At 34.5% G+C, this 14,946-nt stretch overlaps 1 protein-coding gene across 3 annotated transcripts in view; it reads left to right on the forward strand.

The window, feature by feature from the left end:
• Pcdh17 (protocadherin 17) overlaps positions 1 to 14,946 on the forward strand; it is a 98,794-nt gene that overhangs the window by 21,260 nt on the left and 62,588 nt on the right. For 2 of the 3 annotated variants that reach the window (XM_055609759.1, XM_055609762.1), the window contains exons 2-3: positions 14,010 to 14,068; positions 14,202 to 14,374. In XM_055609759.1, the coding sequence (XP_055465734.1) occupies positions 14,010 to 14,068; positions 14,202 to 14,374 (232 nt within the window). The remainder of the gene's footprint in view (positions 1 to 14,009; positions 14,069 to 14,201; positions 14,375 to 14,946) is intronic. The other variant, XM_055609760.1, reaches the window with a different exon arrangement.

A 14,946-nucleotide genomic window follows, 5' to 3' on the forward strand; every position in this document is an offset into this window, starting at 1 on the left:
TCACATTTCCTATACTGGCCTCTGTCATGTCCACAGATGCTTGTTTTTTCCCCTTTTAGAAATAACGATTGTGTCCCTCTTGGACCTCTATGTGAGGCTGGAGGGATATGCTGGACTTGGAGGGGTAGCCACACAGTGGTATGATTACTTTGTCAAGTGGAGAAGGAAACACGGCATCAAAAGAACCCACCATGGGTGTGAGACAGTGAGTTCTTTGAAGTAACAAGAGCTGAGAGCAGTGTCACTGGGGGGAAAATTATGACAACCCAGTTACTTACTCTTATCACAAGAGTTCTCCAGAGGAATTTGTAATATACTCCAGGAAGCCTCGTGTGTCTAAGAGCATTTCATATTCAGGTGTTCCCATGGTGGTAGTGTTTGTGCAGTTTTAAGTACTTTGGAATTGAACATAAACGTGCTACAAATCACCTAGCAGTGGGCCACACTTTAAAAAAATATTCGCAGGTTTCTTTCTTTCTTTTTTTTTTTTTTTTTTTTTTTCAGTCAGGTGCTTTTCAAATGTATAAACTATCAACAATGTCTATGTGCTAGAGAGAGAGAAAAAAACCTATTTTTGTCTTTATAGGTTAGAGCATAATTTTAAAAAGTGCAAATACAAACACTTTTTATCATTTTTAAGTACAGAAAGAATATTTTTTCTCCTTCCTTCCTTCCTTCCTTCCTTCCTTCCTTCCTTCCTTCCTTCCTTCCTTCCTTCCTTCCTCCCTTCCTTCCTTCTTCCTTCCTTCCTTTCATATTACAATCTATTCACTTTGCATCCCAGCTATGGCCCCCTCCTTCATTCCCTCCCAAACCCACCCTTCCTCTCTCTTCTCCTCCCATGCCCCTCCTCTAGTCCAATGACAGGAGAGGTATTTCTCCCCACCCCCACCCCCACCCCCGACCCTAGCCTATCAGATCTCATCAGGACTGGCTGCATTGTCTTCCTCTGTAGCCTGGAAAGGCTGCACAGCCCTCAGGGGAAGGTGATCCCAGAGCCAGCCACTAAGTTCACATCAGACAGCCTCTATTCCTCTTATTAGGGAAGCCACTTGGATACTGAGCTTCCATGGGCTACTTCTGAGCAGGTTTTTAGGTTATCTCCATGCACGGTCCTTGCTTGGCATATCGATCTTTGCAGGGACCCTGGGCAATCCTAAGACAGTTTTTTGTTCCTAAAGGCTAAATGATTAATTAACACTTTAGAGTGTGTGAGTAATGCAGTCATTCTGAAATAACTCTCTGTCCTGTTGCTGAAACACAAAGTTGGTCATGGGTAGCCTGGGAATACATGGACATATCAGGACTCAGATAGAATTTTGCTTTTAAAAACGGAAAGAACCATGGGTCAAAGACCCATGTAAGGCAGAAATTACTTAGCAATGTTGAGGTTTTTGTTTGTTTGGTTTTGGTTATGTGTGTAAATAAGTTGTGCCATATGAATGCTAAAAAGTTTACAGCAAAGCGAAAACAGCGCCTTACGATTCCAAATTAGAGTTAAAATGATCTGAGCTACTGTTTCATTAAGTGACCGTCATCATGTCAAGACAGTTCTTCTCTTAGAGAAAGAAGTTTCTTGGAATTAAAATAACTGAGCAAAGTAAAACCTACAAACTTTCAGGGCTGAATATTTAAGTGACACTGTGATAAATAGTAGAGATATAAAATTCACTTTCGCTTCCTAAGTTAACAATATTAACATTAGTAAAGGATTTTAATTTTTAATTTCACCTAACTAAAGGACACCATTCATTTTGAATCATACATATTGAATTTTATACTTATTAGATTTCATAAAATAACATTCTTGTAAACTAATACTATTCTGTGAATACTTAACAGTGAGTTTAAGTCTGAAAATATTCCTTGGTTTTTCATACTCCTTTTTTAACAAAAGTACAAAATTGTGTATATTTTATACCCAGTTTTTAAAATTAGCTATTAAATTACTCTTGTTTTGATGATTTAATAGATTGACTTTTGGAAATTCAAAATCCTGTGTCATGTGGGACTTTGTTTTTGCTTGAAAGAAAAACTATCTTTATATCCCATATAAAAGACTTTAGGACTTAGGTTACTCCTTAGTGTTTATTATCAGTGATAAAATGCATTGAACAATGATGAGTTGGTTAACTTGTTTATACTTATAAATAATTAATTCCCTATGCCAACAGAGTTAGAAGAAGGACTATAAACAGAAATCCATGTACAAATTTCACACTGAATTCCCTCATTTTCTTTTTATTTAAGTAAGAATTATAATTTACCTGTAATGGTGATAACATGAATTAATCATTAAAATCACAAAAAAAAAATAGAATTCTTTCTTTTACTTTTTGTTCTTGTTTGCAAATACCCACATTAAAGCAATAACTGATGTTATCTTTTGAATGATGTTTTAACATGATTCATAGGACTACAGAACCATATTTAATAGAAAATCATTACATTCTTAACACTTTAAACTTCAGTATTGTGACAAAATTAGCTGATGAAATTGGCTCTCATTTTACATTATATTTTTGCTTGGGAATTTTATGTAATGATTGGTTAAATATAATACCTCAAACTTCTTTTGTGTCTATATGGTAAGTGCTTTGAAGTGCCTGTTTTGACAATTGATTTCAGTCTCAATGTCGATAAGTAATCATATGGTTAAGCCTAAAGCATACATTTGAGGATTTGGTAAAAAATGGCCATGACAATCCTTTCATGGTACTAGTAAGAGGAAAAAAAAAAAACTACTTATTAAATTTTTATATGTGTGTATATAAATTCAGTGTATTATAATAATTTAACCTGAATATGTAGAAAGATAAAAGCACAGGCACTCTGAAAACATTTTTAGGGATGACAATAGTACTATTTTGTGTAGTATATAATAGTAATTTTTAAGAGTCCTTTAAATCAGGGTACATTAATTTCTCATTAACTTATTTCTAAAAATGTTGAGATGAGTCATTGTTTTCCATCCTTATCTGAGAGAAGCAGCACAGAATTGGGGAGTCATGGCAAGTCTCTGCCAAGTGTCACCGCTTGAAAATGAATTGGGTAGATGACAGGCAACTCTGCGGCAGTCCCTTAGCAGCAGTTTCTCTGTTTAAAATGAATGTGGACAATAACTCCAGTGTCTCTACTCTAGCAATTGAGATGAATGAATAATAAACACCCGACAATACTGTTTCATAGATCCTAACATAAGACAGAGCACTCCTAATACACTGCTGCCAAATGTACAAAAATACACTTGGAAACAGACATTCAAATCCAGTGCCATAGGGTTTCAAAGCATCTCTATAATTCCTAAATGAATTACACTATTAAAAACTGGGCTGAATCTATAATTTAGTTCATAAAACAGTTTTTTTTTGCCAAATTCCTCAAAATTAATGAATTCTGATTATAGTGAATGTGTCTATCAGAAGATTCAGTATTACTGATTTTACCTCCCTCACTTTTCTCTTCTTGCCTCTACAAACATTGATGCTACTGGACAGAAGTTTTTTTTCAGATTGCAGTAACTTTCATATATACATGATTGTTTTAGTCCTGATGTTTAGTCATAGTTGTAGAGAACCCTGTTTACTATGACTACTAGAGGGAACAGTTCTTCAGTATTCTTTATATTCATGGAAAGAAAGCGGGCAGGAAAGAAACCAGTCTCCAGAGACAGAAAGTCTGTGTGAGAGATAACAAAAGGCAGAAAAGAAAGAATTCTGAGCTTTGGTGCCACCTGTGCAGCAGCAACAAAGGAGGAAGATTGGCTTTAATGGTTTAGTGTGTTGGATGGAGGAAAGAGGGTGCTAGAAGAGCAACCATTAAATATCATTTTATTTCTTTCATAAGACATCCATTAATGGCAATCGCTATACCACTGCCAAAGGAAGAAGCACACCTAGCATTTACTGGCATTTCTATGTCCCTTGGTTTCACCACTCAAGTCAGCAAACACATACAGGGAATGAGTTGCCTTTTCTGCATTGTATCTGTTTTTAGATAACAAAATAACACTTCTCTTACTTTTGAATTATCTCAATTTTCCCCCTGTCAAGGATGATTTCCTTAAAGATTTATAAATTGCATAATTAAATTCTGGCACCTAAGTTATTAAAGTTATCAGTGTCATTTATAGAACAGTTAACATTTGCAAAGGATTTTGACATAGTACCAAATCACCTTAAAATAGTCTAAGTCATACTCACTGAGCATCAGATACAAATGTTTTTTTTGTTGTTGTTGTTTTGTTTTTTTGTTTTTATTTACAGGGTATAGCTGTTCCTCTTTTCTTACTTTAATCTAAAGGAACACATGCTTTTTGCTCAACGTGGCAAGAGTATAGAGTGTTTTATTATTCCTTTCAAAAAAAAAAAAACCAGAAATGTCTACTACACCATACTTGTATAAAATGTATTATTCTGAAATCCAGCGATAAATGTAGTTATTGCCATACTTCATGCACTTTAGAAATTCCAAAGCCATAGGTGCTGTCAGATAACTTTATAAGTAGTGGCTTAAAATGCTGTTGCCTACTTCAGCAATGTAGAAAGAACCAAACTATATATTCTGTTGAAGGCAAAGCTATCAGAAGGAAAGTCTGTATGAAAAGGCTTAAAATGAATTATTTTCCTCTTAACACTCCCTGGTGTTTAGTCTGCTGCAAAAAAGAATGCTTGTTAGCAATGTGGAAAGCAATGACTTTGAATTAAAAGAAGCATTCAACTCCTGTTGTTTTCAAACCCTTGGCATCAATGTGTACAATCAACCTTGTGTCCCCAATTTAAAGGAATTTTTCTTCTCCCTTGTATCTGAAACCCAAGCGTCTAAGTCTACAGTACCAATAGGATTTAACAGAGTGTGAGATCAGTGACTTTAGGACAAATGTTTGTGTGTGTTACCTCAACCCAGATTAGTTTGTGAAATAAGTTGATTTCCTTATAATGTTTACAACATAAAGACCTACTTTCGTTTTCACTCAATACTTCATCTTCTGTATCCAGAGATCTAAATGGGCAGTCGTCTCATGTGTATGGATCACAATACAGAAGACAGTAGAGCTGTCACTCTTCTCCAGTAATCAATAAACAAAACCTAATTCCATTCAATTTGTACAAGAAGTCCCTTTGGAGACAAACATGATCATTCTTAAATTTGTACAGGAACACACTTGAACTAGATCTGCTAAAACAACTTCAAAGAAGACTTAAGATGGAGCCACACTGCTATATGGAAGCTATGCTAATCAGGACACTGCAGCATTATTCCAAGGATTAAAACAAAAATCAATGGTTCAAATGAGACTGTTCAGAAGTCGGCTTGCACGAATACGGAAAATGAGTTTTTGACAAAAATGCAAAATCAGTGCAATAGTAAATCAATGGAAAGGAACCATGATCAACATTTCACAGTTTATACACACAAATACACATGTGTGTGCTCACACACAGAGACACACACAAGAGAGAGAGACAGAGAGAATATCACAGACCTAAATTTAAAGCAAAAAATTATAGTAAAAGTTCAGAAGAATAAAATCGCAAGAAACCTTTGTCATCATTACTAGGCAGAACTTTCAGACAATCACAAAGCAAGAGCTAGAGAAGATAAAAACGAACTTTGTTAAATTATAATTGTTGGTCTTGCTAATAACAGTTGACAAGATTTAAAGACAGGCCACTCTCTTGGTGAATATTTTATATTACAATGAACTCTCAGAATTCAATAACAACATAGCAAGAAGATTGAATAATTCATTCATCATATTGCCTTAGTGACCTATATGCACATGAAAAGATATACACTATAATTAGTAATAAGGGGACTCCTCGCCACCCCTCCCTAGCACCCCCTTTTCTAATTATACAAAATGGTAAGAATGTTAGTTGACAAGTAAATGCACTAGCCCACTGTTAGGTTGTTTAGCCTGTGAAGTCATCATTGGTTGCTGCCACCAGGGGCTGGGATACAAGGATCCCTGTTACCTCCCCCTCTCTCTCACTCCTCTCTTTTTAAAATTAATTTTACTTTTTATTATTTTTTCACAGTGTATACATTATATATCTTGTTTGAAGCCCCTCCCTCAACTCCCCCAAGACCCTCTACCTCTTCTCTCTATCCCCTAGTCTAATGAAAGGGGGAGTTCTTCACCATTGCCATCTGCCCATAGCTTGTTAAGTCTCATCAAGACTGCCTGGATCCTCTTCCTCTGTGGCCTGGCAAGGACTCATCACCTAGAGGGAGTGACCAAAGAGCAGTCAACCAAGACCATGATAGAGGCAGCCCCTTCTCCCCTCACTCAAGAGTCTCCACATGGAGACGGAGCTGCCACATCTGAGCAGGGGTCTAGGTCCTCTCTGTGCATGGTTCTTGGTTGGTGCATCAGTCTATGCAGGATGCCCTGGGCTCAGATCCTTTAGCTTTGTGGGATTTCTGTTCCCTCCATGTCCCTCTATCCCCCCCTCTTGCTCCATAAGGCTCTGCCCGAAGTTAGGCTGTGAGTCTCAGCATCTGATTTGATCCCCTTTTGGTTGGATCCTTTCAGAAGACCCTCTATAGTAGGCTCCCATCCTGTTTCCTCTCTTCCACTGCTTCTGTTGTGTATCATGTTTGCCATTCTGAATGAGATTTAAGCATCCTCACTAGGATCTTCCTTAGTGTTTAGCTTCTTTAGTTCTGTTGGTTGCCATTCTATTATAGGTCTAATATCTGCTTATAAGTGAGTATATACCATGCATGTCTTTCTATTTCTGGGTTACCTCAATCACGATGATCTTTTCTAGTTCCATCCATTTGTCTGCAAATGTCATGATTTCCTGGTTTATAATACCTGAGAAGAGTTCCATTTTGTAGATCTTCACCAACCCTACATCTGATAGAGGGCTAATATTCAGAATATATTTAAAAAAAACTCAAGAAATTAGACACCAAAAAAACTAAATAATCCAATTAAAAATGGGGTACAGATATTGACAGAATTTTCAACATGAATATCAAATGACAAAGAAAAACTTAAAGAAATGCTCAACATCCTTAGTCATCAGGGAAATGAAATTCAAAAAAGCAGTGAGATTCCATTTTACACTGATCAGAATGGCTAAGATAAAAAACTCAAGTGACAACACATGCTGGAGAGGATATGAAGAAAGGGGAACTCTCCTTCATTGCTGGTGGGAGTGCAAACTTGAACATCCACTTTGGAAATCATTCTGTTGCTGTCTCAGAAAACTGGAAATAGCACTACCTCAACATCCAGCTATACCATTCCTGGGCATATACCCAAAAGATGCCCCACCATTCAATAAGGACATTTACTCATAACATTTGTTCATAACAGCTCTATTCATAATAGCCAGAATCTGGAAGCAACCTAAATGTTCCTCAATGGAGGAATGGATATAGAAATTATGGTACATTTACACAATGGAATATTTCTCTGTACTTTCTTACCATCACTATTTAGCTCTCTCTCTCTCCTTTCTCTGTCGGATCATCCACCTCTCATCTCTCTGCCTCTGTCTCTCCCTAACTTCATTTCCCAAATAAACGTCTTTCATGTCTTATCTGCTGTATGTATGGCATCATTTTTTAAATAAATCTAATAGAGTCTGCTTAAGTTCAATTTAATCATTGCTGCATGCCGAATATATTAAACAAAATGTTTATCAGTAATAATGCCAAGCATATATAACAAATGCATTTTATACTCTTTTTAGAATATAAAAATATGCAGCTATTCCGAACAAAAGTGTCATTTCTAATGAAGTTAAACATTTTTTATGTCTTAATATTTTTGCTTCTAGATTTTCTCCTCAAAGATTAGAATTAGTCACAAAACATTGAATGAGAATATTTATAGAAACTCTTTTTTTTTTCCAAACTGGAGTCAATCTAGTTATCCTTCAGTTAAATAAAAAAGGTAGATGTATGTAAAATGTACATAGCCAGATTTGTGTTTTTGTAGCAGGAAAAATACAACTTGTAGGAATCAGCTCTCTCCTCCCCCTATTTTTGTTGTAGGAACTCATGTTATAGTCGGCAGTTTTACCTACTGAACTGTCTTGCTCCCTTGAAATATTATCTTTAATGATAAATAAACTGCTAATACAATAACTTAGGCTGAAATAAAACTAGTTTCCATGATTTGAAGATGTTTCTAGCAGATAGTATATGGTTATGATGGAAAAGAAATCAGTAGCTGTCATGTGTGAAAGGTGATTAGTGGTGGCCAGAGAGAACACAAGGAAACTGTTGATGCACAGTTGGCTTACCATAATGCCTGGTGCATCGAACTACAGGTGCTTAGAAATTCATAGAGTTATATTCCCCTTCAATATTCATATTACTGCATACTAAGTAAAAACTAAATGATAATAGCCAAATTATCTAGAATGATCATCTGGATATATTTTCTGCTGAGGTCATTTCTATCTCTGTAGTGAATGATTTTAAAATTGCACGTTGAGTAAATATTCTCAGTGCAGAATATTTCTGCTTATGTCTTTTATAAAGATACTGAGTGAAATGCTAAAATCTATGATGAAAAGCCCATATGCATTTGGATATAAGACAAGTGTAAGACATAAAGATTGATTTATCAACATCAGCAAATCTGACAACTCTAAGATACTTACCTCAAGTCCCAGTAAATGGGCAGCACCCATCTTAATGTGGAAAATAGAGCTGAATCATGCAACACTGTGAGCTATCTTAGGAAAGCATACATTTTTTTCCAGGTGAAAAATGCCACGTAAAATTGTCTCTATTTTTGGAAATAATTTAATAACATATGTTTGTAAAAGATATTTAATGTAAATGATCATCACCTGAGGAATTTTGTACATGCAGAATATTGTCAAAATAATTTTGCAACTTTGACAGCGAACTCAAGTTAATGCTGTCTAGAATGCATGACTAAAAAGATCCATTGTCACTTTTATTAATTTAAAATCTTATTTAGAATACAGCAATCATAGGAAACATTAATAATAATAATTGAATAATTTAATGTATTCTTTTAGTCTGTAAAGTAATCGTAGGATGAGAAAAATCTAGACCCCACCATTCGACTGTAGTTTGTAGTCAATGTTTTAAAAATGTCAGAATACTAGTCATCAGGCATTCCCCTGCAAAAGGAAGAGAGAAGGACTGTGTGAGCTTTGGGAAGCTGAATTCTCTAAGAAACTTTTCACCATCATGCACACCATTTAAGTAAATGTTGCTGGAAAGAAATTTGTGATTATTGTAATCACACTCTCGTGATTAAATATAAAACAGTATTTTCCATGCTTCATTATCCAGAACAAACTTACACCACCCACTATGAGTGAGCCTATTTTATTAAGGGGATTGATTTTGACAGCCCAGGCAGCTCAAACATGACACCTTTGAGGAGACATGGTTACCATGGATTGGAAACTGCTGATATTTATTAATGTCTTCATACATTCCTCTTTTTTTTTTTTTAACCAGATGGAAGGCCTATGAACCTATGTCCGTCCTTCATATCAGAGGATGAGTTCATGTCACTAGCACATATTTAACTCAGATCATAGGTTGGCCAAAAAATAATCTAGCCTTCAACAACCTATAAGTAACAATACCTTAAATTGGATAAAGAATTTCACGGTTATACTGTACGGGGGGGCGGACTCATAATGGGCCAAAAGTTAATAATAAATCAGTGCTGGAGGTGACAGAATTTATGGGATTTAATGAGGACCTTATAAATATATAAAAATTAGAAAAAGAATAAAAAGGCATAATGAAACTGAGTCCCTATATAAATTTTGAACTCTATCTTCCATTCCTCACCTTAATGTCAAACCTGAAGAGAAAAAAGTATAAAAACAATTCAATGGGAAATTATAAATTATTATTTTTAAATTAAAAAAAAAACAAAAAACACCAGTAGGCGTTGGAGAGATGGTTCACTAATTAAGCAAACTTGTTGATTTTGCAAAGGATCCAGATTTGGTTCCCAGCAACCACATTCTGTTTTATAACCACCTGTAACTCTATCTTCAGGGAACTCAATGCTCTCTTTTTACCTCTAGCGGCAACAGGTATGCATATGTGAACGTACGTACATGCAGGCAAGATACTCATATACACAAAATAAGCAAAGAAAGAGTGTCTATTGCAGATGTTTGGTAATCTGTCCATTGAGATCTCAGCTTTATATCATCGCTTTTCAAATGTTCCAAAATAAATATTAAATAGGAACTTTAAACATGTATTTCTTTACTAAATATCTTAGGAAACTACAAGTACATTATTTAAATTTTTGGTTCCATTCTAGAATTAGAAGTGCAATTGGTTTTTTGTGATGTCCTTTAATAAAGTCACCTGACATAATTCATTTACTAATTTTAGGGAGTTTAGTTTGTCTAATGCCTTGCACTCTTTTACCTAAACACAAATATTGTAGCATGTAAATATTACCTGAGAACATTTTATCCATTTCCAATTTGTATGTCATTTTTTTCATTATATATGTTTTACTGAACTTGGTAGCTCCTCCAGCCCAGTGATGACAGGAAATGTGAGACAAGATCTCCTGGCCTGGAAGAAAAGCTTTATATCTGTTTGTGTATATATAATATATGGGATAATCATGTATTACATCCACATTAGGAATACAACATTTAATATATTTTTATTTTATTTTTTATTACAATATATTGACAGTTTTATAAATTTATACTATATAGTTATATATTTGTTAATTCATATATGCATTAGCTTATTATTATTCTGCTAATATATTGGATTTTCATAATTTCTCAAATTCAATTGAGGAATTTATTTCACATTTACTGAGAAATTTTAGAGCTGATGTTGGTAATTTGATGTTTTTAAGATTTTATTTATTCAATTTTAATAATAAAAAATCTTTTCTCCCTGTCTTTATGATCTTCCTTTTGTTAACTTCTAAGGTACAGGAAAATAGCATAGCATATTTTCTTTCACAAGTAGGATATTACTCATTTTAGCCAACATGATTTAATTTTACTGTATGTATATGTATATAGTCTTAGTTACTTACTTTGCTTTTAAGTTATTTTTTGTGCTTCATAATTGTTCTAGGATAAGCATGTCTCAGAAGGTAGTATATCTTAGAAATAGCTTATTATTTATTTTGATGATATAAATACTCAGGTGTACAGAATTTTCTAATGCATTGTACTTTGGTGAGTATTGGTGGATAAAGGCAAATCATCAGGGAAGAATCTTATATTCTGCAAAACAATCAACATAAATATTTGCCTATTTATGTGCCTTGGTGTTGGTTTGTGTCAAAAGAATTTCCAAATGTTTATTGTCTCTAACAAATAAAATAACCATAACAAAACAAAAAGAGCAAGTCACAGTCAGTTTTGTGTTAGTTCAGACCTGCTTTGTTAGGAGAAAATCCTTACTCTCCAGAAAGCTAAAGAGTTGTAAAGGTCAGAACTCATTTTTTTTTTTTAATTCTCTTCCAAGATTTAAAACTAAAGTGTCATCTCTGTACAAACCAGAACTCAGTTTTAAAAGTAAAGTCCTGCAAATTATCTGAAAGCCATCATTAATAAATGAGCTAACACGAATTTCTTTCATGTTTTTCCTTTTTGCAAAAATATTGTTATTTTATAGTCAAATAATGTCAAACGAATTTCAGACACCCCTGAGCACAGATAATGAGAAATTTTACTGTCCACATTAAACCTATATGGTTTTTAGAGTGAAATGGTTGTGTATTTGTAAAAAGCCAAATGGCTAATGTGTGCTAATTTTATAGAAACTAACAGTCTCTTGCTTTCTAAGCTACTTTAGTGAATAAGTCCAAAAAATTCCTAAAATTTTGACACTCTGTAAGCTTCTATATTTGTGATTTTTAAAGCTCTGGGATCATAGGATCATAACCATGTATTCTTTGTCTTGTTTTTTTTTTAAATTTTTTTTCACTTGTTTTGTCCTCCTTCATAGATCTATTTATTTTTACCCCTTTTTCTGTATTTTTCTCTAGCTTGTTCCTTCTGCTTTTTATCTTTCTTCTTGTCCTTTCCAAATCCCTTTTTCTCTCTTTTCTTATTGTTTCTCAGACTTCTTCTAAACAATTGCAGGTAGCAGCACTGATGTGCTCTGTTCACATTTAGCAATGCTTGCATTAATGGACCCAGAATCTATTATCATTTAGTCCTGTATTCAAAGGGAGAATATACTTTACTAATATGCATGAATTTTCAGAAGCTGTACTTAAGATGAGAGGAGAAAAACTTTCTCAGTCTTTCTTGTATATCTCACTGAACAGGAATCAAACTTAAGAAGTTACATCAAATTAAAACAATTGGAAGTCATATTGGTATTTATAGTGACACCAATATTTTCTAACTAACTTTCAATTTTATTTTCCTCTTTTACTCTCTTGTTAACATACTGTACTCTGTTCCTCTGAAGTCTTATAAAATATTTATATTTGGCTTTTTTCCTGACAGTAATAATGAACTGGATACAAATATTTACCATCTGAAATGACAAATTATATTTTATCAAGTTTTTAGTATTTCTCACTCTGCAGATACTTTTAACATCAGCCAGGATGTTTGTAAACACTGTGCCATCTACTTAGTTAAGCCATATTCGTTTTACTGGGAGTCAAAGTTTTCCTTGAAGTTGTTAGGTTGTCATCATGAGTTCACCAAATCCAGGTTCACATATGTAATGATGAAAAATATGGGCTACCCACTATTCATTAAAAATGATTAAGGCGAAACTTGAATTCACATGTAGCTTGAGAAAGGTCACTGTGTCTCTGTAAAACGATTACAGATTAAGAAATGTGTGTGTTTGTGTTTTAAATCTCAGACTTGGGATAGGTAAGAAAATTTGTAAAATATTTCTATGAACCCATCTCCATTTTTTTTTGCAGTACCATTTCACAAAGCCAAATAAATTTATTTACTACACAGAAAGCAAAAAAAAAAAAAATAATAAAGTAGTCTTATTTATAAAGAAAGCACATATTTAACTGCACTAAACCTTACCTTGGCCCTCTTGTTTCATGTCTTGCATGCTCCGCGTGTCTGAAACTTGTGTGCTGGCTGGTCCTGTGCTAACTCTTTGCTGCTCTAGAGCATACTAGCGTGATATGAAGGAATGCAGAAAACAGGAGAAGCATTGTCACCGAGTCAGCTGCACGAAGAACAACGTGTGTGAATGTACAGTATAGGGAGTTCTATGAAAGATCCAGTCTCTTTCTCCCGAAAGACTCTGTTCCATGATACAAGGAGAATTCAGTTCTTGTTGGCAGAACTCCATGTCAGTTTGGAAGCAGTAAAAACGACAAGACTGCCTTTTCAATGCTGTTACTCTTAATACTTTAAGTAACTTTTAATTTTTTTTTATTTTCACTCTGTTTGAAAGACCCAGAAAGTAATACCCACTTCCATCGGATTGTTTGAATATAGTTTTTGTAGCTAGTATGTATTTAAAAATGAATTAAAAATGAACTCAAGCAGTCACAATGTGCTTGTATCTATTCCTAGTAAAATTTTGAGGAAAGCCAATCTATCTATCCTTTAATGGAGTGGATGACTTTCCATGAGATTACATCAGGAAGGGCATAAAATCCCAGCAGATGATGCAATTACATATAAAAATGAGTGTTATTAAATAATGCACACTTTTAATATGAAGAAATTAGGTCATTTTCCCACTCCTCCCACAAATATTCAATCTTAATATCTGTGTAATGAAACAACGTAGATAGTGTTATCCATCCTGTTACTAATGGATAATGCCAGTTTTGACAGGTTCATTGTTTACTTTAACAGGTAATTTGTGGACCGGAATCATTTAATTGTTCTGAGTACATAATTACATGTCAGCAATTTCCAATTCAATTAAAATGTACAAATCTGAAGATTAAGAGAATTTTTGAATTATTAATCATTTCTCCACTAGGAAATCTTGTTGCTCTGCAGGGGATTTGTCCAGTGTACAACTATACGTATTTTTTTCCTTCTCTTTCACAGACAGACAATTTTCCCGCAGAGCCCAATTACATGGGCAGCAGGCAGCAGTTTGTTCAAAGGTAAGGCCTATTAAATAACTTTCTCGGCTTCCCCATTTGCATTCGTGTCAAAATTGCTTTGCAAGAGACTATTCTCCAGGTTTAAACTGGTAGAGACAACACTTTCTCCTCTTTTTCTTTATATGTATTTCAGTAGCTCCACGTTTAAGGACCCAGAAAGAGCCAGCCTGAGAGACAGTGGGCACGGGGACAGTGATCAGGCTGACAGTGACCAAGACACTAACAAAGGCTCCTGCTGTGACATGTCTGTTAGGGAGGCACTCAAGATGAAAACTACTTCAACTAAAAGTCAACCACTTGAACAAGGTGAGTGACATCTTCCCGTGCTTACCAAGTGTAAAGTCTCTGTTTAAGCCTATCAGTGCTAGCATTGCTGTTTGTCTTAGTGGGCTAGACCATTAATTGCATATCTGAAAAACTACAAAGCCCACAGTGATTCTATACAACTTTTCCTTATCACAGGCATAATTATAGGGCCCTTGGAGCTTCGCAAAATGGGAATTTGACGCTCCTCAATAGGTTCTGATTTTATGGGCATTTTATAACACTGATTACTTTAGGTTTGATTAACAAGAAAAAATTTGGCAGGCTCCAGCTTGATACTTAAAAGCGTTATGCTATCATTTATATTATAAAATTGGAAAACAATTTTAGATGAAAAAACATGATAGAGATTTTATATTTCTTATCCATCTTCATTTATTTTTAGCTTTGGTTGTAGTTTCATAATACATTTTAATGTATGCAACAACAGCTAAGCCAGATTCTGCTGCTCTGGATTTACATCTGTGTGTTCTCGTAGGTACCAAACAGACATTTTACATTGATAAAGATGAGAAAGATATATAATGTACTGCATTTAGCTATAATATTTATTT

Source organism: Psammomys obesus, unplaced genomic scaffold, assembly GCF_907164565.1.
Source record: "Psammomys obesus unplaced genomic scaffold, mPsaObe1.curated_primary_1811, whole genome shotgun sequence".
In the NCBI taxonomy this organism is placed as follows: Eukaryota; Metazoa; Chordata; class Mammalia; order Rodentia; family Muridae; genus Psammomys; species Psammomys obesus.